Source organism: Acanthochromis polyacanthus, chromosome 16, assembly GCF_021347895.1.
Source record: "Acanthochromis polyacanthus isolate Apoly-LR-REF ecotype Palm Island chromosome 16, KAUST_Apoly_ChrSc, whole genome shotgun sequence".
NCBI lineage: Eukaryota > Metazoa > Chordata > Actinopteri > Pomacentridae > Acanthochromis > Acanthochromis polyacanthus.
In genome coordinates this window covers 8,772,165-8,799,530 of record NC_067128.1, presented here as the reverse complement: position 1 = coordinate 8,799,530, position 27,366 = coordinate 8,772,165, and the positions used below count along the sequence as shown (strand labels likewise).

The 27,366-nt window shown below is 42.0% G+C and overlaps 2 protein-coding genes across 2 annotated transcripts in view; one reads left to right on the top strand and one right to left on the bottom strand.

Annotated features, from left to right (window-relative positions):
- LOC110948040 (reticulon-4-interacting protein 1 homolog, mitochondrial-like) overlaps positions 1-1,238 on the top strand; it is a 9,248-nt gene extending 8,010 nt beyond the window's left edge. Inside the window, exon 9 of the mRNA XM_022189411.2 lies at positions 312-1,238. Coding sequence (XP_022045103.1) covers positions 312-515 — 204 coding nt within the window. The 3' untranslated portion in view covers positions 516-1,238. The remainder of the gene's footprint in view (positions 1-311) is intronic.
- Positions 1,122-27,366, bottom strand: LOC110948020 (beta/gamma crystallin domain-containing protein 1-like). Its single transcript, XM_022189382.2, has 21 exons — positions 25,931-27,366; positions 21,921-25,443; positions 21,447-21,626; positions 20,312-20,350; positions 19,373-19,491; positions 17,279-17,435; positions 16,438-16,577; positions 14,992-15,118; positions 14,577-14,612; positions 13,739-13,899; positions 13,438-13,558; positions 12,373-12,518; positions 9,499-9,625; positions 8,797-8,826; positions 8,567-8,679; positions 7,972-8,104; positions 6,460-6,599; positions 4,979-5,102; positions 4,594-4,752; positions 2,531-2,693; positions 1,122-1,763 (listed from the first exon to the last, which is right to left on the bottom strand). The coding sequence occupies exons 1-21, from the start codon at positions 27,364-27,366 to the stop codon at positions 1,735-1,737; spliced, it is 7,203 nt and encodes a 2,400-aa protein (XP_022045074.2). The 3' UTR covers positions 1,122-1,734.

Genomic DNA, 27,366 nt, shown 5'->3' with positions numbered 1-27,366 from the left:
GGGAAACAATTGGAGGCTATACACTTAGATGTGATAATAGTACAGTCAGTTCATTTTGTAAAGCAGCAAGTTTAGCTCATTAGAACAGGTTGCAGCAGAAAAATCCATCTGAGTTCATTTTCAGACTGTCAGTAGTAATTCTGCTGTGAAACAAAGCAATTGCCAACCATCATATTCACAAACAAAATAAAACAAAAGCTAAAAATCATTTTTTAAGCCTATTTAGCCCGTCTGATCTCGTAATCGTTTTGTGATACACTTCTTGATCTCCGGCTCACATTCCTGATATTTTTCTGCCTGTCTCATCGTAGATCCTCCCAGTCGTGGAGGCCCAGTTTCCATTCACACAGGTGCCTCAGGCTTTTCAGAAATTGGAGCAGGGCCACGCCAGGGGGAAGACTGTAGTCAGGGTGACTGAGGAGGACGACGAACAGACTGAGGAGCTGGTGCAGAGCAGCCGCTTAGAGACTGCAGAGTCGGAGCAAGAAGCGCAAGAAACAGCCAAACAGAACTAAGAGGAGAGCTGCTCCTCTGATCCTTCTCACCTCTGCAAGGCTACACTTGACTGCTGCAAACTGTATTATCCAGAGGTAGCGGTGTGTTGTGCAGCAGACTGAAAGCGTGACGTGTGCTCGTAATGAGAGCGAGCTGGAGGCTGCAGCTCTTGTTAAAACTTACGCCTTCCAGGACTGTCTTGAAGTTTTCACAAGTTGGTTGAGTTATGCTGCGTTCGTGTCACAGTGGGGTTACTATAATTACCACCTGCTGACCCATAAATACCATTCAGGTCAGAATCCAGCTGGGAATAGTAACCAGGTATTTGGTTGCTTGCTGGAATTAATCCAACATGAAATATGTCTGTTACAAACAGAAGCAGCACTACAAGGCTGGTGACTTTTTCCTTTTCATTTGCATAATCTCCTTGTTAAGTCGTTGAACTGCCACCAGCGCAAACCCTTTTCCCATCATCACCTTGTGTCTCACTTCATGTGGATGCTGTACACAGCTACTTATTCTGAATACGAATATGTCTGTTAAACCTTTGAGAAATAAACATCAAATCTGAAACACTCCATTTAGTTTCTACATTGTTGTTCAGTAAAGTGGAGCTCAGTTAACTGTTTCGTGTAATGTATTTAAGAAATTTATTGACAAAAATACTTTTGTTACTCTGAAAACAAAATGAGTCTGAGCTGTATAGTTTTCATTAAACAAAAATAAAAAGACACGATACAATATGTTTTGTTTCCTCGTGTTGCATGCAGCTGGAAGGAACATCAGTATGTACTGTATATCATGACATTGAATAAAAAGATATGAAAACGGGTTAACACTGTTTAAGTTAATTAAAATCGCGTAGAAATAGATTTATTCAATGAAGAGACAAAACATAAACCTTGAAGATATATTACTGGTAGTGTAAAATGAGCATTTCAAGTTCAAGACCCCGCTGGTTGTATATTCAGAGGGTTGTAATACATTCTGATGAAATTATCCGTTTCTCTCCAAGTTGACCTCTTCGTTGGAGAATTTTGTTGTTGCCCCTGCAGCAAAATGCCGAGCAGCTCCAATGATGCACCTCGTCCTCGAACCCTCGAACTCTTGACGCTGAGTCTCCAACAGAGCCGTGCCTCTGACTCTGAATATCAGGGATCCAGTTGAGCAGCTCATGTTTTCATATAATCTCCAAATTCCACTGTTGTTGTAGTTTATTTGGATCAAACGTGTTCAGAATCACTTGGTTTTGTCATAGTGATGGCCACCTGAAAGAGATCAGTGTTTTTTCATTAAAATACAGATAAATATGAGGATTTTTCTACTATTATTTTGTATAAATAAGCATATATTTTTTTAAGTTTAATAGGCTCATGTTCCATAATATTTACTGATGACACTCATAAATGGTCATGTGCATATTGATGGATTTAAAAATCTTTTTTGTTCTTGGACGTTTGCAATAGTTTTTCTTTGTTTTTTGTATATATTTTATTTGCACTATACCAATGACAACATGTGCTACGCAGTACTTTTAGCGCAGCAAATGATTCCTAATTGTTTGCACACTGGCATTATTTAGTCCACAAGGTGTCACTAATTGACAGCGTTGCAGAGTCGCTGTACATAAATGCCCTGTTCAGTTCTCCAGCAGGTTCTAGGAGGAGGTTAGACACCAAATGAAATAGTACTGGCTTGGTTATTAATGCATAGAATTAGCATTCTAAGTAGAGAGTTTTGTAGAGTACAACTACTGCCTCTTAAATGGACGTGGGAACAGAGAATATTTGCTAATAATTGTAGCGTTTGCCCTTAGGTCTTGGCCCTGACAGATTTAACTAAGTTTAGCTATGAAAAGCCTAGAGTGAATGCATATTTGACTTACAATGAAATATTATATAACTGTGACATTTGAACGTTCTACGGCAAACTCGTACCGGCCGGTGCTAGTAGTGCAATTAATCCAATGTCTTCTACCACTGAAGAGAATTAGTTCTTTTTTAAGTTACACGTCACAGCAGATCTGAAGGCTCACCTTTGACTTCCAGGACGAGATCAGAGGTGAGGGTGTAGCGAATGAAGCCGTCTGGGGTGATGCTCCAGAGGTTGACCTGGTTGTCTGGCTCTGGTGTGAGACCCACACGGCTTCCTGCCATAGTGACGCTGCCACTGGGACTTAAGCAGCACTCCTCCAACAGCTGGAAACCGGGAGAGGATTTAGTGAGAGATTTTCATTTTGCTTCTGTTCCCACCCTTGGGGTTTCCCTCCCTCTCTGGTTTGTGGGTGACTATCGATTGTGTTTTTGTTAAATCAGTGTGAACAAACTCTCGTCCAGGTTTGATTCCTGTACTCCCTCGGCGCCCTGCTTTCCTCTCTTATTCCTGTCACCTGAATGCCTCTGACTGGATCAGAGCCCGGTCCTCTGCTCTGATCCTACTGCAGCTGTAATCTCAACACTTGCCTTAAAAGCGCAGCAGGTCTGGCAGTCAGGGGAGCTGTGATTTAACAGGAGCAGCATACCAATGCGTCCCTGGTGTCTCTGTTCACCGGTTAGTGACTCCAGGCTGCATCTGTGTTTTGTATTTACTCTTAGCAATTACACTTAGTGTTACATTGTGTCTGTATGCACTTTACTGTGAAAACATGTAGCTGTGCAACATCACTCATGTACTCTCTTAGTACCTGGAGACTGAGGCAGGCATTAGTTTGTTTGCTTGTGTAGCCAAATTCAGGTTTTTGGCTGTTATTCCCAACTCCCAAAGTTTCTGGTTTGTCAAGTATAATTAGAGCAGAAAACACAGAGCAGGTATTATTTTGTCTAATAAGCAGCTAAAGGGCAAAAGAAAAAGCTCCAGATTACCGTTCTTACTGTTAAAACCCACTGATGGGTCAAAATCACAATTTTCAGAGACAATAACTAACAGAATTATCAAGTTTTCAGATTTTCTATGGTTCTTGGTCGAGAAACCTACTCATACCTAAGCTTAAAATTGTGATATTTCATCAATATTACTTTATTATACACATCCCAATTAAAATCTAACCAAAATAAATAGTTTACTTGAACCAGATTTTGTTTAAAACATTTTTTATTTTTTTTGCTGTAACCAGTGTACTATTAGCTGCTACCAACAGTCATGAGACAAAAAATTTGGGGTTTTTCAGCTGAGTTAAGCTGAACTGCAGACTGTTTATATACAGCAGATAGGAGAGAAATACGGAATCAAATTGAAAATGTAAGTGGTAAACAGTGAGGTTAAGACCACTGGAAAAATTGCTGCAAACGCTGATTCAAGTATTCCTTTAAAATATGTATTGAAAGAAATTTAACTTTTGTCTTTCCGTCTTTATTATTTAAGCCATTTTAATGTTATTGTGCTGAACAGAAGATATTTCTGAGTTCTTTATTTCTGTGTAGCTGTGGTAGTGCTGTTTTAATAGATTTATAAACAGAAGTATAAACTACTGCTGCTTGGAGCTCAGAGGAATAAGTGTCCGTTCCCTGTGTTATTTTTTTCCTTTCTTTGTTTTGAGCAGCACTCATTGACCCTTGGCCCTCTTATTTATGCTGTTATTTTTGCCAAGCCTTGCTGCTGAACTGATCAGCATGTCTCATTCCTTTCATTAAAAAAGGGGACAGTTTCGCTCTCAGCCGCTGTCAACTGGTTGTTAATGTTCTTCTCCCTTAATGAGCTGTGGCCTAACAGCTTCATTACTTTAGATTAAAGAAAATAAAACTGTACAGATAGAATGATCACAGTTTAATAACAAAACATTTTGCCTGTTACTTGATTGGGATATTTCTCATGATTAGAGTCTATACCATTCGACTGACCATTTGTACTTTAAAAATAGTACTGAATTTATCTCTGTTTGAACTTGATGAGTAGATAAGAGGCTGAAGGCTAACTGAAATCTCTTCTCTTAGTCTTGCCTTAATGTTTGACATGAGTATTTTAAAGATGATCAAAGAACCTGCCAACTGTTGACCTCCTCACACACCTCTGCTAGAACTTGTCTAATCTGTAGCACTTCTCACAGGTCAAACTTTCTCAGACCTTTGACACTGATTAGTTGTATAATGAACATCCTGGTACCTTGCAGTGCAGATGTCCGTTCTGGTAGAACCAAATCTGCTCAAAGCCATCTGTCTCCTCTGTTTCTTGGATCCGCAGCAGTTTGACATCATCCAAATCGCCGGTCACGGACATCATTAGCCCCGTCTGTCGGTTCCTTAAACGGAAGTGCACCTGCTTCTGCTCAGAAGAAACGTACACAGGATGGATGTTTTTACTGAATGAGTGACAGGGATCATGACTTAGCGAAAGTAATGATGTGTTTTTTCTTTTTTTGATTGTTCTTCTCAGTGCAGACCCAGCTGTTTCATGTTAGAACTGACAGACAGGGTTGTAAAAGTGCAGTATTGATAACCAACCACTATGGTGTACAGGTTTTCTGAAGCAGCATAGTCTCAGTGTTTACCTGTATAAGAGGGCGGAGGGATCCGATCTTCTGCCAGCTGCTGAGCTTATGCCAGTCGGGCACTTCACCAGGTTTTAGCAAAATCTGAGCGCCGCGGTAGTTGATTCCCTCGTACAACACCCACCTGACAGAAAAGAAAGTACAGAACAAACAACACTTCCTTATCAGCTTTTCTCATTTGGCTCTTTGACTGGCGCGAGTTAATCACCATCAGCTCCAAGATAAATACTGTTTACAGAGTGTTTCCTACATAGAATTGAGAACTTGCTCTTGCATTCGGTTTAATTTTTCATCATTCAACAGCCTACATATATGCAGTTAGAAGTTAGATGAGAAGTTTGGCAGTTCCCTTCATTAACTTCTTCCTTGTGTGACTAAGGAAGTACCTTTTAGTCAGGAGATTAGAGGATGCTCCAGAGAGCATGAATAGAGTCAACATGAGCAAATATTAATATGCTTTGCCTTTCTCTGATCCTAAAAAAAGTCTGGAAATCTAAAGTGGAATTGTTCTGATATTATAAACTCAACCTACCCCTTTTCATTTTAAAAGCAGCAGTATTTTAGAGCCCTGTCTTCCAAGCAACACTCTGCCAAAGACAATCTTGTAAAATGTGCTGAGCTTCACCGCCGTCCAGTTTTGCTTTCAACTTGGCTCTCAATGGCCCGTCTCTGCTGCAGCAGGAATGTGTCACTCCAGAGACACTCCTGCCTCACTGTGAGCCCTTTATTTCCTCTGCGCGGACTCACACCTACAGGCTGAATCTTGCACATCAGCAGCAGATTTCCATCATTTATCCACCTGCCACTGCTGCCGCGTGCCACGCTGAAGTACAAGATGTGCTGACCTGCACTCTGCACCCAGTATTTCTGAATCTATGAAACGTCATGCCTAAGCTTTCAGGCCCAGACTGGTTTGCCTTTACTTCCCTGTCACACTAACAAATCTGCATTGAATACAAATGTAATGACAACTGCTGGCAATTCAGAAAACACAAAGGGAGCCACTTATTTAGACACACAACGCTGCTGCTTATTATCTTTCATCTTTAATTTAGAGTACCTTCTTTTGTCTGCTGAGCTTTATCTCCTTTATCATTTGTTATGACAGCAATGGCACTCTACAAGGGTGTGGTTCGCCATACACAAAGAGCTAAGGAATGACTATCTGACATGTTGACTTGGCAGATGATAACCTTTGAATATAAAAACAACGGGGATTTAGACGCTGAGCTGCTTATAGCCAATAGGCCACTGAAGAATTTGTGCATTAGAAATAAGGAATAATACTTTGACTTGTTCCCTGCCAGAAAAAAAACAATATTTTTGACAGCACAGTGGGTTTGGTCTCCAGGAGAAGCACACACAGACTGTGATGCATGAACCTGTCAAACACACACATGGAGGACGACTTGGTGATGGCTGGCTCGCTGCTTTACATTCCTACAGAGTGAGTTACCACCCAGCATTTGTAATGTACTCACATGCCTCCTTCCACCAGCACAGACTGGACTCGGCCACAGCCTCCAGCCAGCTGAAGGTTGACAGATCCATCTGTTAGAACCACCCTCTTCCCACGCAGCCCGCATCGCTCAAAAAGAGTGATGGATGGCAGGGAGAACTCCTGCAGAAGACGAGAGAAAAAGACACGGATGGTACATTAACACATCCTGAAAGCTGCAGGTCATATATGTAGGCAGTAAGGTTATTTTAAAGTTGCCCTAGAAACAGACCATGCTCGTACCTTCGGACCGCCTGCCATTTTTGCTCCTTGTTAACTGCAAAAGACAGGCTTCTTTCGAAATGAACACTTGTGTCGTGGTTCAGCAGTGGTGACTCATTTAATGCTGGATGGTAGTTTTAATGTGAAGGGCAAGGACAGATGAGCTAACCTGTGAGAATTTTCCCATCCAGATGATGTGGATTTGATTTGAAATCACACTCCTTCACAGTTTAAATTTAGTTTTAATTTCAAACATCACTCTGACCCTGTCTGGATGACATGAAATTACATTAGCCTTGTGAGAAATCTGTGAGACTACCCGTTTGGAAAAAGCTGTGTTGCTGACTGTATGTAAAAGTTATCCCTAGGAAAAGTTTCTTTAATGAGAACATAAATCTGAATAAATTAAACTTAGCTGTCTAGTGGTCATTATGATTATTATTTTTTTTTAAAGTTTTGCAGTAAAAATGCAGAACTAAAATCTTAAATGTGCATAGCAGACTTTTTAGCTACTTTGGGGCAGTGCAAAGCGAATATATGACAGTGGCAATTATCCACTTTAAAGCAACCGTTGAACACAAGTTATACCTGTTTACACAAAACGCTCAACGTAATAGATAACACTTTATAGTATATTTTTCGTGGGAAACTTCTTGTCGTCTGTAGTAACATTCAACTTGAATTTGCACAGTGAGAGTTTTTATCTGATCTTGTTCTGAATTCTTTAATTTTGAATTTTCTATCAGTATATCTTTTTGAAATAGTGTCATTTTATCTATCTATCTATCTATCTATCTGTCTGTCTGTCTGTCTGTCTGTCTGTCTGTCTGTCTGTCTGTCTGTCTTTCTTTCTTTCTGTCTTTCTGTCTTTCTTTCTTTCTTTCACTTTTCTCCAATATACTCATGAGACACAATCCAAACCACACTCAAGCAGAATGAGTCTCAGAAATACTACAAATCTCAGTTTCACCTGACAAAAGACACTACAAAGCTCTGCAGAACCGAGCAGTGCTGCTGAAACTGGTCCCAATTCTTCAAAATGACAGGCAGCTTTTCCATCATACTATAATTCTTTCCATTGTCACATAAAATATGAATAGTAGCACATTTAAATATGAATGTGGTCCTGTAGACGGAACAGTCTACATCCTAACAATGCATGAAATCCTCGAAAACTCCCAATTTAAGGGTCTAATGAGGAAAAATTACCTGTTGTATTTCAAGGGGGAAGTGGTTGTCAGATGATGTTAGAGTGATTTAAAGGTGGACTTACAAAGCCAACAGTCTGCAGTGACAGGATGGAGGGGTTTGCACCGATGCAGCCCATTGCTCTCAGGTCTGAGTAGTTGCCTTTTTCTAACACATACATCTTGCCGGTGAAGTCGTTCCCCTCGAATGCTAGCCAGCTGAAAAGAATTTGCACAAACACACATTATTCACATGTTCTAGACTGCTTGCAAGAGATCATCATCACTGAACAGGACATAAAATTACATGCTATCACACACAATATGCATGATGTGCTACATTACTTACAGCCCACAGTGTTCTGCTCCATTAACAAGGCTAAGTAATGTATTCAATTTGTATGGATGCTGCACTGTGAAAAATGCAAGACCTGTAGTAGTGTATATCACGAGCTGCTGCCATGCAGGATATTTTTTAGAAAGTGGAGCAGTGGCAGCCTTTAGCAGACTCTGAGTCACAGGGATATTTTTGTGATATGAGCAATATGCAGCTGTGATTGCAGCGGCTCACCTTGGGGAAATCGATTCCTGAAATCTGCTTTCAGAAGGTTGTTTCAAACTATTTCAAATACCAATGATTCAACTTATATCATCCCTCACAATGAGCACCGTATTACTCACCTGCCAGCCAAAACCTTGCACGAGGCCACAGAGAAACCGTCCTGCAGCGAAGCCACGCTGTCCTCCAGTGTGAGGACAGAGCCCTGAAAACCTGCATCGGAGAAAAGCTGCACCTGAGGCACAAACAGCAAGACAATGAGACTCCAACCTCCTCATACACTTCATCAGGAAAGATGGACAATATCAAAACAAGATTAGATGTTTTTATTAGTTTCTTTTCAGCTGCCTACCTTAAATTTGGCCGTGTTCTCAAAATCCTCCTAAAAAGAAATGAAAGAATAATGAGATTGATCTGCATGGACTAAGGCACAAAAGATAGTAGTTAAAATCTCTGCAAACTCCACAATAGTTGTGCAGCTGCGCTTAAGTGAGGAAGACAATCTAGAGAAAGACAAGTGACCCAGTGCACCACTACAGCAAACCTTGAATGAAATGTATCTGTTTGTCATCATCTGGGTTCAAACCAAAGCAGCTCCACGATGAGTCACCATTGTGATCTAAGATGTTTTCACTTTCAGTCCCATGACAAATGTTTTCCTCTCTTCCACCGGGCAGATTATTTTTAAAAATATGTTTTCCTGTGCCTCATGCTCCAAAAGATTATCTGCTGTATAAAGGTTTGCCTGTTACCCCCACAGATTCTTCCACTAAATTCAGAATTTGTCACAAGTATGACTGGTCACATGCAGTGAAACCGCTCAACGGGCCAAACTGGGACTGCCAGGGGAAGTGAAAGAAGCTTGTAGCTGCACAGTTATTCATCTTGCAAAGCTACAATTTGATGACCTGAAATCAATTTTGCAGCTCAAGTGAAGATTCTGACTATTGTGGCAACTGCATGCAAAATATAATTTGATCACCCGTTTAAAAACTAGGAAATTATTCCACCAGCACAAAATGGCAACATTTCTTGACCTTCTCTGAGCTCTTACCAGCATGACATTCATTGTCGAGCCAATTCTGTCCTGCAGTGCCCCCCAGTCCTCTGGGCTTCCATACAGGCCTTTCTCCAGGACGTAGGCCTCACCGCAGAAACCCGGCAGTTCAAACACAACCCAGCTGACAAAAGAAACAGAAGCACAGCAGCACAACCAAAGCCCTTTAATTTTGCACTGACTTCTCAGAATTCAGCTTTCTCCATTTTCATTTCATTCTAATTGGTGGATTCTTTGACATAGCCACAGTAGCTGGGAAAGAAAACCACAGGAATTCCGTTAAAGTGGTGCTCGTTTGTCACGTATGGGAACAACTGTTGTTCAGAGTCCTACTTGATAATAGCATCTCGCATGATAGTATCTCAGCAGTTACTCTCTTGGCAAATGTGGCACGATGTGGGTGGATGAGAGCGTGTTTGTTGCATTTGTCAACTTGTGTGTTTGTGTGTTTGTGTGTGTGTGTGTGTGTGTGTTTGTGTGTTTGTGTGTGTGTGTTTGTGTGTGTGTGTGTGTGTGTGTGTGTGTGTGTGTGTGTGTGTGTGTGTGTGTGTGTGTGTGTGTGTGTGTCCTAGCATGCAAGGCTACAAACAAGACTCTCCCAGTAATGCAAAATCAAAACACTGAGCCAATCAGAGGCTCGGAGGGGTGGCGACACAGCATGGGCAAGGCTTTGCAATCAAAGAACAGGCTAGCAGCACAGCAAGAACAACCTCTCGAAGCTGTGAGAGTCCTGCCTCGTGAAAGACGCAGTGTTCCTCTCCACATTATTAACCATTTTGTTAGTCTCTCCCTTGGGTAGCGGCAATCAGCATTCCGTGTTCTGCATTTCATGATTCTAATTTGCTTCAGGTTTTTTTACGTCTGCATTTTATTAACTGATTCTAGCATAAAGAAGCATGGAAATAGAAGCGGAAGTGGAACACAGTCAGTGCATGAATATTCTACTTTTTCAACGTTATGTAATAATAACAGAGAACAAGACCAAACACAAGGGAAACACCGTCCACATATAAAAACATTCCTTGTTGACAAAGCTAGAGCATCTCGCTCTTCCTTCTCCATACTGATTATTTCCCACATCATCAGGCATCCTGCTCTGAGGTCGACTTAAACTGGCAGGAGGCGAGGTGTGGCTGATTAAAGCATCAGTGAAAGAGACAATCTGTCTCGACCTGTCAGCGCGGGTGTGGCCGCCTAGCCGTTACGCACCTGAGCAGCAACGTGCACCAGTAAGCCACACAAGACTTCACAGGAACAGTAGCCTCAACTATTGTAATTATAGTGTAGACGGGTAAGTTGTGCTCTGTTGAACTGAAAAAACAAATCTAAACTAGAAAAGCACTCGGAGAGTGCAGACCTCCGCCAGGCCATCGCTCAATTGTACAGATGACCAAAAAAAAAAAAAGATTTACTGTTTTATTTATGCAGCAGTTTTTTTGTTTTCCTAAATTTCATATAAATTTATAAAAAATGACAGAAATCATCAGTAGTGAAATATGTAGCTCTTTATATAAAGGCTACATTCAAATATTACACGACAAACAGCAGCTAGCGAGGGGCTGCAGCTACTGACTGTTTTCACCGTCAGCCAATCGATTGGATGGTTGATAAAATGGCAGAAAATTTTGAAAAGATGTTCAGTTTAGTGTCATAGATGGGGAATGAAACCAGAGAATATTCACATTTAAGACACTGCTATCAGAGAATTTAGACTAGCTGGTGATAATAGTCAACAAATAAATGATTAATTGATTGTTTGGTCTGTAAACCGTCAAACGATGGGTGAATGAATGTTCAGTTTAGTGTCATAGATGAGAAAAGAACCAAGAAATATTCAAATTTAAGAAGCTGCAATCACAGAATCTAGAATAGTTGGAGATAATAGTCTAACTGATTAATCGATTAATCACTGCAGCTTCTGATTATTTTCTCAACTGATTGATTGGTTGTTTGGTTGATAAAGTTGAATAGATGTTCAGTTTACTGTCACAGAGGAAAGAAACCAGAAAATATCCACATTTAAGGAGCTGAAATCAGAGAATTTAGACTGCTTTATAAAATTAGATACTTAAAATAGTTGTTGATCACATAGTAGTTGATAACTAACTGATTAATCGATTAATCGTTGCAGTTCAGGTGAAAAATGTTGGCTGTTCACTGCCAACAAGGGGGAAATAATATTATTTTATTTTTTACCTACTTTTACATTCAAACTCTGCAGTTATGGATACTAATTAAGCAAACATTTCTCATTAAATCCAACATAATGCAAATACAAAGAGACTAAATCTTCTCTTTGGTCTTATTTTTGTTGAGTTGAATTGTAACGCAGGCAAAGTTCACTTTTAGTTTTTCACTTCCTCCTGAGGGGCTTTGCAGAATTGTTTGTGAATAATGGGTTGATATTGTAAGCTTTCCTATAAATAAACTAAACAATTGTGTTGTGCAATTTCATTTTCCTCCAAAATAAGACTATTATTTTTCAGTGCTGAGCATGTGTTAACACTGATATACATAGAGTGAAAATATCTGTAAATGCATTTAGGATGTTCTGGATGCCTTACTTTTGCTTTGCAGTTTTTGTTTGATAGCTATTGTAGGTTTTTTTGTTTGTTTGGATGATTTTTGTGATTTTTCTCCAGTGCAGTAGCAGCAGGATAGGTGGGATCAAACAGACTTTCTTAGAAATGTGCCTTATATATATTGTATTTCAGTGAAAGGATATTTGAAGAATTCCAATAGACAAAGACATCCTTCATGCTTCAGCAGAATAAAAAAAAAAATGCTGTCAACTGCCCTTAACCATTTCATTTCCCAGTACTGCTCTTGATAAACTGAATGGATGCAAAAAGAATAATACATATCACTTACACACCACCGACGACATCAACAGATTGCGTCTTCATGCCGTAGCCAGTGTCATCCATGTTGATAACAGGAACTGTGACGTCAACATTCACTCCCAGCTTGCCAAAATCTCGGTCGCTGAACATCTTGAGGTGCGGGGACATAAAATCCTGTGATAGAAATAGAATCATCTCATAAAAATCTGATAAGCATCACATCAGGTCATGCCCCAAATGACCACACAAAAATGCTAATTTACTCCAGGAAATTGTGGTTCTGGAGCCTTTTTTTGTCATGCTCCACTTGGGCAGCAGAAAAACACCCAGCATGTCACTAGTTCCATTTGTTTTTTTATCAATCGCTAACCGTAGCGAGGAAATTAGCTGTGAAATTGAATGCTACTTCTTTGAAATCCTATCATCAAGAACATGACCTGCATGTCTGTTGCACTTGGAAAAGTTGCTTTGTTGTTTGATTATGAAGTCATTCTACCCAAGACATGAACTTACATCTGTAGTATTGGACAGCAACCCTCACAGGGGACATAAGTATTTATTGTTTCTATCCTTGTGTTGTTATTGTGTATGTTGTAGGATGTCTCAAATCCGTTGCCACGTATAGGTGGTTGATATCTACAGTAACAAGCTCTCTTTTTGTGCATCCAAGAGCCAACAATGCCCACTGTTGGTATTGTAAAGTTTATTCCCTTTTCATGAAAAAAAAAATCTTTTGTTGGTAAACCCATACTCCAGTAAAGATTCAGAGGTTGACCATTTTCTCAGGCATTTAATAGTTGGGCTGGGTGTCCCTGCTGGCTAACCCCACACACTCTGCACAGCGAGTGTTTATGTGGAAACTTTTGGTCTCCCACGGTTTGATTGACTTTACATAGATTTTCCACCTTGTCAAGAAAGAACACTTCTGAACAGAATAGCTTCTATTTTTAATACAAATTCCGACCTTCAACACACCCGTGGCGCTCAAGCTGTAATTTAAACATCACTCCACAGTTGCTATTCGCCTCATGCTGGTATAAGCTACTTTAGTCCCACAAAGGTGTAAGGCGTGTTTGTGCAGCGCGGTACTCACAGAAAGTATAGGTCGCAACGACAGAAGCGCTGAGCCTCCCCACTCACTGCAGTCCAGGTACTCTCCCTCCTCCAGGATGTGCTGCTGACCCTCAAAGCCAGGCTCGCTGTAGCCGACCCAGCTGGAAGAGAAAAAAAGTGCAGCGATGTCGTTGGTCAGAGCCGCATTTCTAGACGTTGACTGGCTTGCATGACTTCAAAATCACAATCTGGCAGCAAAGTTAGCACTGAATAAACTTTGCTGTGAGCCAAGATTACCATTTAACTGCAGACAAAAGGAAGGAACTCTGAAAAAGACTCACAATCCTCCAGTGATCTTCAGAGAACCCACAGACGTCAGTTTCTTTGAGTCAAGGTTTTCTCCGTCTGGAGCAATTTCGCCTTCATTCTCGCAGAAGCTGAAAACATCGCTGTCGATTTCCAAACAGGGGCCATCAAAGCCAGGCTTCTCATACACCACAGCCTGTAACACAGACAGACAGGACTGGCATTAAGTTGACGCATCATTTACATTGGTTGAGCAGATTAACTGATATTAATGTTTTACTGATGAGCCTTTCTCACTTGTTGACACTTGAACCAAGACAGTTGGTTGCATAAACAAGTTTAATCTTTTAATGATAATAATATAGCACTTCTTTTCAAAGGGCATCCAGCTTATGAGGTGACTTGACGTAATGATTATTTGCTTGACGAATATCTTACTCTTTATGCATGAACACAAACGTCGAAGTGAAGCACATCTATGTGTGAGCTCAGTGTTAGGAATGTGTTCACTTCAGTGATTTTCACCTGGTATGACGGTTGAATGATAATATGAAATGTTGAATCTAAATAAAGACCATGCATGTCACATTCTGGGCTTTAGAAATGTGTGCTAGAAAAAACACACAGTGGTTAGTTTGGAAATTCCTTGATACCACATCTGTTTTTGGTCTGAAATAAGATAAACTAAAGGAATAATGGGCCAAAGAATGTAAAATACAAGGTCAGTATGCCTTTTATAAAGCATAATTCCCCTACACAGTTGATTGTTAAGTTTCTTTACAACTTACATTGCCTATTTTTCTCAATACTTTACATCAATAATAGTCAAGTGAGGTAAAACGGTGAAGAAACGGTGAAGGGAATTATTCATACCTTGACTTCATTAGGATTCTCCACTTTGAAACCACCCTGAAAAAGATACGTCATCATTACCAACCAACAATTCCTTCTCTAATTAAATTTACACTGTAGAAAAAAGGAGTGTGAGAATTCAAATTATTTCATCTGTTTCAAATTTAATGGCAGCCTGCCCCATAGATACGAGATTTCAGAAAAAAGCATAAAGGTAAACATCACAATAATATGAGAAGAAAATTAGACAATCAGCAAAGTCCGCAGGCTTCATCCTCTCAGAAACACTAATGACTGAACAAAAGTTCACTGCAGTACATCCAATCATTTAGAGATATTTGCCTCTGTCTTAGACCCAGGCTGCCAGAGTGGCTCAGAATAGCAAATATATGTACCACTCTGCAGTGTACTTTAGAGGCTGCACAGAAATACACACCATTTTAAGCGGTCTTAAAGATCCCACGAAGGGGGATGGAAAGCCCCAGGTCTCAGGAAAAGGATACACTCCTCTTTCCAGCACTGCTATCATGCCCTGGAACCCCGGATCACTGAACACCAACCACCTGAAGGAAGCAGGAATCCACATATCGTGTGTTATCATGATGTCAAAAGGTCTTTCCACATTACACCTACACCTCTTAGTGGTTTTAAAATCAATATGAGTTGTAATCTTTGACACTGTTAGTTTTACAAAACAAAACTAGGACATTGCAATAAAAAAAGTAACACACTCATTGATATTTGTCTTCCCACATAGAAATTTGTAGGGACTTTTTTACAACATAGGCAGAAACAACTGGTCATTTTTCCTCAGTCCATTGATACTAATAATCCACAGCAGTGTTTTATTTGGGTTTACTTCTATATCTTCCTCAGACATGAGTCAGAGAGAGTAGCGAACAAAAAGCTATTTTACTTTGAATTACATATCTTGGGAACAGCACACTTCAGTTCAAAGCATTTTTCTCCATAATTTATATTTAGCGTGGGCAGCCTCTGTTGGAACTATGCCCCTAACGCTGGCATTTTGAGCCATTGTGTGGAGCAACACAATGCCTCATACCAACCACCACATGCCAGCCTCTGACAGGAAAAATAAACCCAGCTCATTCAGTCAGTGCTAAAAAAAAATGATACCGAGAAGTTATGCCGATCATCAAAGATGTTCAATCATGGTGAAGTGAACTGGGCTAGCTACAACAAGCTTGTCTAACACAGAACCCACTTGTTGCAGAGCAAACACTGTAGGAAGAGCTGTTGATGCATAACTATTTGTAATTGCTTCTTCAGGAGAGATGAGCTGGCATTTGTTCAAAAAGAATCCTTAAAATGTAATGGGTCTGCCAAAGATACCAAAGTGAAACTACAAAGGCTCATTGCAGGGAAAGAGGTTGAATGTCATTCATTTCCTTCAGGGGCAGGGCACAAAATGTCCTGAATGCCTCCACCTCTCACACGGAAAAACACGCTCCCCCTTTGCCAGATTCTCTCTGCACCTTTGTCTGTTTCTCACTCTCTGTCTAGTCTCCACCTCTCTCTACTCTGCTTTCCAAGTGCCCCAACACCCACTCTCGGTCTTTCGAACATGCAGCAGCAGGACAGACATTCCTGAGGAGGCAAATGAGTGCGAGTCAAACCAAAGACAAAGATAAACACAGAGGAGCGTAGTAATGATTATCGTGTCTCAGCTATTTGTCAAAGCCAAACCCAGAGAACATCCCATCTAAAAGACAGCACCGCACTGATTGAGCACAGCAGGAGAGAGTTCTGCTCTTCACCACACCTGAGATTGTCTCATCTCCTCCGAGACACACCGTCTTTATTCTTTAGCTTGTATTATATTTCAGATAAAATGTGTTTCTCCAGAGACCGCCATACTTACACCCCGGAGTGCACTTGGATGGAAGCCGTATTCAGCAGGATGCCAAATGAACCTGTTTCTATTGTATCATCGTGGTAAGGCGTTACTCTGCCGCGGCCCTCTGGTTCAGTAAACAGATCAATATGGGGGATGCTGTAATCCTACAGAGAGAGGGAAGCAAACACAGGCATTATCAGCAGTGGGCTATATTAGACCTTAACAACAATTGCTCCCAATCAGACCAAGTAACATCGTAACTAGCTGAGTCTCATTTGTTTCTTTTCTGGAGGCTGGATTGAATGACAATGAAGCTACATGGGCAATTAGCCACATTTCAAAGCCAATGTGAGCTGGAGATGATGTAGATAATGAAGGACATAGGAGGTGGAGGAAGTGATCTCCTTAAGCCCGAAGCTATTCCCTGAAATATTCCCCTTAAAATCAACATGCCAGGTTTAGTCAGCAACAGCTCTACAAGTGTAAGACCAGAATGAGCAGCCTTGAGCTTTATGGAGCGGAGACACTTGGGAGTACTTTGAAATACAACAAGTCTCTGTGTCTCCATCACCAGGCCAGAGGGGAGACTTGAAGAACTGCAGCAAAAATTGTTTACTACCAACTACTATGAGGCAGAGATTATATAACAGCCCTATGACAATGAATCAGTGGGGATGATGTTATTACATTTAATCGAAAAAGCCTCAACTACAACAAATGCTACATTCATTTCAGTCATAGCAGTGCAAGGCGGCCGCTTGTTTGGACTGAACTTTTTAAAAATGCTGCTTGGTTGCAGTCTAGCAACAGACGCGGCCCCAGTGCAGGGACCACCGCTGAGGGAAGGCTTCAGCAGTGCACTCACATCGACAGCGAGCCGGATAGAGCCGATCTGCATTGGTGGGCTGTTGTGTGGTTCTCCCTGCATTTCATGCTCAGCCCACACATTTGCCAATTCAATGCCGCCCTCCTCCAAGGCGATGGTACGTCCCTGAAAGTCAGGCTTCTCGTAGAGCACCCAGCTGTAACGTGAACACAGTCGTATATATTATCACGTGGCAGAAACACATGCAGATTTTGGAAAAGCAGAAAGTATGAAGGATCTGGAAACTTTATGCCACATAAACAGCCTGTTTTATATCAATATGTTCGCATTTTTGGAAACACTCTAATTTGGCTTCTTGCTGTACGTTAGATGAGACTCTCACATTAAAAACAGGTATGCAGCTAATAGCCGGTTAGCTTAGCTTGACTGCCTCTGCTAGGACCTCTGAAGCACACCAATAAACAAATTCTTCTTGGCTGATTAATCTGTTACAGAGTGTAGAAACAACACACTCCATCCTTGAAACCGCCATGTGTCACAAGATGAGCATTTATCCTAACAGCAATCAATAGCAGAGATGAACAATTAAAACAGAGTAGAATGAGGTTTTATGATATAAATGTAAAAACAGCACGGAGACTGACAATAAAGCAAAAAATAGACAGTAGTAAAAGCAGATCAGGAATACAGTTATAGTGCAGTAATGAGCTGCAAGTTGCCCCAAAAGCAGCAAAGGCATTAAAAACACATTAGAGAAATCAGTCGAAATCACAAGAGAACAGCAGGATTTTTAATTTAGATTTAAAATTGGCTACAGTTCAATGCACATTTGAGATAATCAGGAAGCTGGTTCTATCTGTGTGCCGTACAATAGCTGAATGCAGCTCCATCCTGTTTAGATCTGGCTTGAGGTTCTATCAGTTAACTACTTCCTAGAGATCCAATAGCCATGCTGAGTTTATATTCTTCAAAGAGATCAGAATGAGAATATGCGTTGGCCTATGAATATTGAATGATTTTTAAACAAAAACAGCCCCTTAAATCTGTTTTAGGTAAGTGGGAGCAGGAGTAAAACTGTAGTAACTGGAAAAATACGCTTAGTCATCTCGGTTTCTCTTAGAAGTCTGGCAGCCGAGACGTAAATGAAATAAAGTCATCTAATGCTGTTTTTATAAAACAGGACAAGAGACTGTTAAAACAGTCCACAATGCTAGAAATGAGTCATGAATGAGTCTTTGAAAATCTTGTGTGGACACACTGAGGTGATAAAATGATCATTTACTTTGTATTGATGTGGCTGCAGAAGGTCAGAGTTGGATCAATGTCTAATTTGGGTTTTTGTCTTTTTACAGCTCTGGAATCAAACTGGGAACAAAAACTTTCATTCTTCCCTCCTCGGAGCCAAACAGTGTGCTCTCTTCATTTAACTGAACAGATATTAAGTTGCTTTAGTGGTTATTTGAATATATAAAAGTGCAAAACCTGCTGCAGCTATTGCATTAGCTGTTTTTGAGAGAGCAAAACTGTAGAGTTCCAGCTTGAATGTCAAAAGCAATTTTTCCAGCACTGGTAGCACTACACAGCTATTTTCTAAGAGTGGCTCGCACTTTAGATTGGACTTGTGCACAAGCCCAAGGACACACATGCATGCACACACACACAAGCATGATGTGAAGCACGTAACTGCCAGTGGTTTCACAGTATGCTGGTGATCTACAAGTGGCAGCACCATGTCAAGTAATGCAGCAAATGGTCAGCAAAGGAGGGATAAGAGGAGGAACGAGAACGTGGATTTAAATAGTTTCTAAAAAAAAGAAATAACATCTGCAGAAGTTTCAGTCAACATGTTTGCCAGGCCACAAAGATACACAGAGTTTGTTTTGGTGAGCGACACCGAATGTGAGCAGAATTTTTTGCTCGTTTCTCAAAAATGTTCATAGGAAAAAGTGCAGAAAAAGAGTGCAGTTAGCAAGCATGGGGCTCTGGATGCTAATATTTCATGAAATTGGTCCTGTGAGGAGCCTCAGCAGGCAACACCGGCCTCTCAAACCCACTTGACACTAATTAGAAGCACACTTCACAACACATTTTCTCTCCATCATCTGAAAGTTCTGGTTGAATTCTGCTACTTACCATCCTCTAACGACCTTCACGGATACGAGAGGCGAGAGCTGCAGAGACGAAGCATCTGCTACATCCCTGTAAATCTCATATGCTTGGCCACTGAACTGAGCTTTTTCAAACAACACCATCTGCACAGAGACATGAAGAACAGAGTCAGAAGAAAAAAAATCAGCACATTCACCACGAACAGAAACAACAGCAAAATGCATTGCTTGCTAAATCTAGCACATTAAATCAGGATTCGGTGAGTGCTGAAAAAAGCTTAAAAGCATGACACTCTTACTTTGCGTCCCTTTTTTTTGCTACAGCCAGAGCATTGTTAATAACAAAAAGCCCATACATGCACATAATTATTTGGAATACCCGAGTGCACTGTTAGTTTAATGCATCAGTTTAATACAAAGGTTACATTTTATGTCCAAGTTTACAGTCCAACAGGAGACCAACATTTGTAAATAATGAAGAAATGGACTAAAAGAACTGGCTGCTGAAGACTACGTAGTCAGTAAACCTTTTTTTCTAAAAGCCCCCTACTCCAAAACTCTAAATCTTTCATGTATTGGTTTTTTATTAATGCCAGTCATGACAGCGGATCCCAGCACAGCTGAAGCAGAAGGTAGATTGAATTAATGAATAACTGATGTGTGGGCAAGAGACTGAAAATTCTGAGCACCAGGAGAATACTTTGCTTTGCTGCAACAAAAGCTAATGAAGTTCTGCAATAATGAAGAACCACAAGATTTGCACTGTGTTGGCAGCACTGAATTCCATGATTGTAATTGCACCCAGCTGAGCTTTTGCACGGGACTGTTTTTTTTTTTATACTTTGTTTACCCCCAAGAACACCATATGAAAAGCAGATGTTTTCACAGAACAGAGAGTTGTCTGTCCAGATTCCTCTCTCCATCTTGTTTCTATTCTATGCCGGCAAAGTTATGCCAACTGTACCTTTCCAGGGCGCTTGTGAAATCCTTTGGCGTTTCTTATCTGGAATGCAGAAGACACATAACTGAGATTGCGACAATCACCGTGGACCATGGCACACATTTATAAAATGCAAAAGAGGCTAATCTGCATTTGTTTGTGCTGCAGCTTTGTGTCTATTCAATATCCTGACCTTTCAGTTTACTTGCATGGTCACAGTGACTCTGTGGAGAGCAACACTGTTCTGATTTCACAGTCACACAACACACTGAGAGGCAACTCAGGGTTTCTTAACCCTCTGTGGGGCCTCGCACGTTTGGCAGCTCCAAATGACCGTGAAAGAAAACTGAAAAATGTAAGCTGCAGCTACTAGAAACATCAACAGCTTTTATAATCAGTTAACAATTTAAGCACTTTTCATTCAATCAGGCTAAACTTGTCCACTTTTTCCAGCTTCTTCTGCTCATTTTCTTAGTATTCTTGATAGTCAAAACAGCAACTTTGCATTTAGAACTGTCAGTTGAACAAAACAATCAATTTAAATATGCTTTGGGAAATTGCAATGGCCTTTTTTCACTGTCTTCTAACATCAAAAAAGTCCATACAGCAAACTTTCAGTCAGATTATTCTTAATAGCAGCTTGCAGCAACTGAGAATGCAAAAAATGTAAAAACCTCTCTGCATGTAAACATACAATTCAGCATGTATACAGCCTTTCTCATCATAAATTACTACTGAATAAACATTTGCATGGGTCCAAGTGGCGCTACAGTTTCAATGAAATTCCCTTCTTCTCCATGATTAGAAACAAATTACACTTCTTTCTATCCAAGGAAATCATTTGAAAATGATTAAGAAGTTGTAGATGAGTAAAATAGAGCATTGCCAAAATAATCATTAGCTGCAGCTCAAAACACAGCACAGTTCGTGTTACTCTCATAAATAAGTTCAAAAGATAAATGAGACAGAAATACAGTGGATAGGTGAGCTCCTCTGCTAATGATGACCAAGCTTTAAGGGAAATTAAGATAGAATCTCCAGCTACCCTTTCATCACAGCAGGCAGGCATGTTTACTGATACTCTAATGCGTGATGTACAGTTATAATTTGTGATTTTGAACTATTATGCACGCTTTAATTGTGCATGCGGCGCACTTACATTATTTCTAAGTATCCCCTGTGGCGGTGCCGGAGGCTGCTTTAGCTCAGGGAGCATTGCGTGTGTGGTTGGAGGGATCCCAGGAAAAGACGGAGCCTCAGCGTTAGGAAGCGTCGGAGCTGGTTTCACAGCCAGCTCTATTTCACCTCCAGCAACTGGAGCTGACATGTTTCCAGTAGACTGATGCATAAATCAAAAAACAACAGTAAACATAAAAGTTGGTCAGTGGTGTCTCTCTGGTAATAACTTTGATGACTTTTATTGTCATTTTATGTCAAAAATAAGGGACATGCAAAGCTACAACACATTAAAATGCTGTATTCTGTCATTAAACTATTCATACTTAGTCTATAGCTTTGCTGTACTTCAACTTGACTGTACTTGCTGGATGCATTTTGTCAATGGATTTACTGTGTTACGAGGACAACCACAATGATACTGGCATTGTTTTTAGCTACATACAGTGAAACTAACCTCTGGTTTGACTTGCTCCTGTCCTTGTACGCTCTGCACTGCTTTTGCCTGATCTCGTGGGAGGTACTTCTCTAAATAGTCAGGCAGCTTGATGTCGTTAAAAGACGGAAGTGGAGGACCTGAGTCACAGACCACAACCTCAGCAGTCGGCGCTTCCTCTGTACGCTGCTTGGGCAGTATGTCTTTGATTGGAGCTGTGGCGGTTGGGCTGGGAGAGGGTGACTGGGATGAAGATGAAGGGCTGAGCTGGGCGGCTTCGCTCGGCGACACACTCCCAGAGCTGGTGCCCTCTGCCAGCGTCTCAGCTCCATTCCTCTTCCCTCTCTTCCCGCTCAAGGAGGTGAGGCTGCTGAGGATACCACTCCTCTCCAAGCGAGACTTCACCTTGATCTTATCTTCTTTCTCTTCCGTTGCATCCTCCTCCTCCTCCTCCTTGACGGGGGTCTTCTCCCTGAGACGAGAGTGAGTGTCCAGACTATTGAGCAGCATGCTCCTGTCAGCCAAACTCGCCCTGGCAGGCTTCAGGCCTGCTTTTGTGTCTTTTTGTTGAAGATTGGCTAAAAGGCTCGGGGTCGTGTCTAAGGTGTACTGATTCTTCTTCCTCAAGCCAAACGTGAACTCCTCGGGGTCAAACGTCTTCTCGAATCGATCCTCTCTGATGGCCGGCATTGCAAAGGGAGGCTGAGGTGGTCGAAAGTGGTTGTGTTTACGCGGTGGGAGGGAGAACGGGACGCAGAGGTTCTTGATTCTCTCAATGAAATCGTCATCATCCAGATCACCGGGAGTGTCGAGAAGATTGCTCTCACTTCCAGATGCTTTAAGTCTGGCCTCTTGGACTTTAAGTTTCTTTTTGGGAAAGTCCACATCTAGCCAGCTAGAGGGGGCGTCTTGCTGCTGTGAAGAATCATCTTTGCTCAGTCCCCGTGGCAAATGGAGCTTCTTCATGGGTGAACGCTGGATTGAGTCTGAATTCAGCTTATCAGCCTCTGGGGAAGTTGATGCTTTCTGAGTCAGACTCGGCTTGATATTGATTGGTTCCTGTTTTGCAGGGGGGGAATTATCACCATTACCAACTAGCGAAAGTTTATTGACGGGCAGATTGAGTGTTTTGTCAGCTGACTGCTCCATTACATTGGCTGTGGAGCTTGAAGGCATGCTGTTAGACAAACTCATAGATATTTTCTCTGCATCCTTGACCAAAGCCGCATCACTAGTTCCCTCTGTATTTTTTAGTGCCTCGGTCTGTGGGTGGCTAGAAGCTGGTTTCAATAAGTCTCCAGAGATTTTGACTTCTGACGACACTGATTTGGCAGCTGAACTTGTTCCCCCGTGATCCTGTCCTGCTCCCTCTGTGCTTTCAGATTTAGAGACAGAAATAGGAGGAGATTCTTTAATCGAGAGTTCTTTCTTTACCTTATGCGTCATGTCAGTCTGTGCAGTTGTCGGTGCTGGAGTGTCCTCAGCGACTTTTACACTCACTTCCTCAACTGCTGGAGGTGCTTTGGTAATAGGCTTCGAGCTGGACGACGCTGCATCATTAGCTCCATGTGCACATGAGTCATCGGGTGAACTCTCTGTTTTTTCCACAGATACAGAATTAGGCTGCGGCTCTGCTGCAATCACCATTGGCTCTGTTTCTGTTCCAGGGCTTTCTGTCAGCCGTGTTTGCAGCTCTGGAGGCACATTTGCAGCCATCTGTGTTTTAGGACCTTTATCACTCTTAGTGCTACTCACAGCCTCATTAGTCTGGGTGACAGTAGGAGCAGCAGCCTTTTCTGGATGTGTGGTCTCTGTGTTGCTGACATGTTGTGTTTGAACGGGGAGGTCTGATGATCCACTGGTCTTCTCTGATGACAGAGAGGTGGATTCTGCTTGGATGGCTTCTGGTTTTGTTGTGTCTTTAACCGGCTGTGTCTCCTTATTTTTTTCGGCTTTTCTTGCAACACTCCCCTCTTTCTCTGAGATGCCTTGTCCACCGTCGGAAACTTTGCCCTTTGTTGTACTTTTGTCTGAATCCAGAGGCTGCTGTGTTTTTTCTCTGCCTTTTTCTTCAGTCTGCTTATTTGTTTTGCTTTCCACTTTCTCTAATTTCTCCACGTCTTTACTCTCAGTTTGATTTATTACCCCCGTGTCCTTGCATGACCCTGCTTCTTTTTTATCAGGCTTCTCTGCTTTTGCTTTTGCTTTTGATTCAGGTTTTATTGGCACTTCTTTATCTAATTTGGGCTGTTCAACAGGTGAATCCTTCCCCACTACAGAAGACTTATCAGTGGGTTTTTCAGTCGAAGGTGAGGAGGAGGAGGAGGCCGAAGTTTCTCTGCTGTCCTCAGAGGCCTTTTTTCCTTCCTGTGTGAATACAAGGCTGTGTTCCTCTACTTTTTCCTCCTTTTGGGGTAAAATAACGGAATCCTTGACAACAGGCTTCTTTGTCCCACTGTTACAAGCAGCAGTATCAGGTTCATCTTTGTTGACAGACAGTTTGGGCAATTCCTCCTTGCTGCTGACTGGTTTGTCAATATTCCTCTTTTTAAATGAAGCATCCGGCTGTTTCTCTTGTTTGTCCGATGCCTCCGAATCCTTTTTAAATGCTGTCTGTTTGGTGTCGCTCATCAGCTGCTTATCTGTTGTGTTTCCTTGGGCTTGATTAGATGGTAATGAGATGTTTTCTGCAAGTTGTTTGGACTCAGAGTTAGTCTCCCTTGCTTCATCCACCTGCTCTTGCTTTATCTCAGTGACCTTCGGCTTACTTGTAGAGCACTCTGGTTTGTTTTGATTGCTTGGGCTGATGGGACTGGTTGGTTCTTTGCCTTTCCTTTTTTTAGAGCGGGAGCCTGCTCTGCTCGGGGTTTTTGAGTGAGGGCTAATATTACTGTTCTGTTCTGCAGAATCAACTACCTCTTCAGCTGGAGTATCTCTTTCAGCACTGTTAGGTTTCGTATCCTTATCTGCTGTTTCTGAGCTCACTGCTTGCTTTGTTTTTGAGTCTGTTGTTTGTACCTCAGAAGTGGAAATCTGTCCCCCGACAGTAGTGGTATCCCGTTCTTCTGGTTTTGACTTTGTCTCTGACATTGGTTTTGTCTTTATCTGCTCCTTTGTATCCAGTTTACCCTGACCATCCAGTTCAGGTGGCTTTGATGAAGCAACAGATGAAGTGGGTTTCTGAGACATTCCTGTCGTGGCTGGTGTTTTAAGCAGTGTTGGTTTAGCGTCTGACCCAGATGCCTCTGCAAATCTCCGCGCTCGCTCCTTGATCGTCATTGGCTTCTCACTGCCAGGTGACGCAGAGCTGGACCTGGCCTGGCTGCATCGCTCAGCTGATCTTGACCTCTGATCAGACAGCAGAAAGTCTGCCTTCAGCCTGTCGGTGACTTTCCTGACCGGAGAGACATCAGCACTCCTTGGAGTTCGGAAGGTTTGCTTGTTGCCCCCGAACGGTCGCTGCTGCTCAAAGAGGCTGATTTTATCTGCAATCCGACCAACAGCTGGTTTTGGCTCCTCATCTGTTGTCTTCAGACCCCGTGTTCTGTGTTTAATGAGAGGCAAATGTTTGAAATAAAAACTTTAGAATGTTTGAAAACATTTGTGATTCATTTATTAACCAGCACACCCGCCTCAAATCCTTTTAGTTACTTTAATCTTTGGATAATTTGTTAATGACCCAAAGATAAGACTAGCCTGACCCAGATTTCAGTTTGATCTATACTTTACAAGACCAACCCTGAGGCAAAGGTTTGAACTTTGTGTTATGAGTCACACCATTGTTGCACCGTGGATACACCTGTATTTATTCCACCCACAGCAGTTAACGTACATTCCCTGCTTTGACAGCAAATCCATGTTGAACAAAAGCTACAGGTGGGTGAAATGTCTGCTAATGGCGGTACACAAGTACAATTGTGTGGTCTGCATTACTAAAACAAAGTTACACATGCAGCACTTTATGAAATAATGGTAAATCACTGATTTTTTCACTCACAAATCAAAGTTTCCTCTTTCTGAATTTAACTCACCTTGAATCAGTCTCTGTTTTAACCTTCTCCTTTGCTTCATCTTTGTTATCCTGTAATGCTGCATTAGTTTCCTGGGTTTCTTCCACAGGACTTTGTTTTGGGTTGAAAGGCACATTCTTTGGAAAAACCTTCACCTCGCTCCTAGAAACCTTAATACTCCTGCGTTTGGACTCCGGCGTCTCTGTCTTCCGTTCCACTTTGTACAGGCTGTCATCGTCCTCCATGTCTGCGCCACCATCCACCACACATACCTGAGTCTCTGCAGTGACTGATTTTGAGTCTTGGAAGTTGTCCAACTGCTTGATGGACTCAGGACAGGAAGCCTTACTTCCCCCTCCTCCCTCAGGTAAGGTCTGCGAGGTGGAGTTAGGCTTAGAGGAGGAGCCTGTAGGAGCCTCTCTCATGTGAGTCTTTGGACTTTTGCCCTGAGAACTGCTTGTTGAGTCACTGGATGTAGGCTTTCCCTGTGGGACAGGCTGGGCGTTAGGGGGCATTTTTTCCAGAGGGCTATTCCCTCCATCTCCCTGAGAGTTCTTCCTAGCTTTCCTCCTGGATGCGTTTTTACGCCCCATATTGTCAGCTTCTCTTTGTTCTTCAGTAGATTCTAATTGTGAGTCTTTTTGTGATTTTAATGACACTCCCACTACAGCACTGCAGTAACTCTGTGCACCAACAGTGGACACCACATTTGTTCTTTCATGCTCTGCACTGGCTTGACTTGGGCTATTTGGTACATCAAATCTCGTCAGTGACTTTGCCTTGGGGAGGACCTGGAGGCTTTTTGTGACTGTGGTGCAGACGACTTCCTGACCGGCACGCTTGTCTTTGCCACAGTGAATCACGCTGGTCTCCTCCAGGTACACATGGAGTCTCTTGCCTGTCTGGGCCTGTGCTTGTTTCTGGGCCTGAGGCTGGGTGTCGGCCTGGTCAGAGTCCCATACCACTCCCTGTTTAGAAGGGAAGGAGAGATGTGTCAGATGGCTGGCATTCTTTTCAGGATTCCCACTCGCTGAAGCACCGTTGCTGCTCTCCTCCCTCTCCTTGCCCTGCCCTGTTCTCTGCTTCCTGCTCTCCGCGAGCTCCTCCTCTTTTGGACCTCCTTCTCGTGTCTGAGTGCTGCTCACAACAGAGCCGACTCTGTGGGCAGACTGCGTGGCGTCCTCCTCTTCACAGGGGAAAATGTCTCTGAAGAGACCCAGTGGATTGGGATTCTCCTCCTCCTTCTGTCCCCCTGCCTGAGGACTCACAAACTCCTCACTTTCCTCCTCTCTCTCTGATTTAAGACTGTGATCATTAGTTGGGGAATCATTTTCAGAGGGACTTTTTGGTGGCTTTCCCCTCCACGGAGAGAACCAACTGCCAATACGACCCAAGACTCCAGTACTCGGCTGCTCCTCTGGGCTCTCAGACTGAAGAAAAGCAGAGAAATACCACAT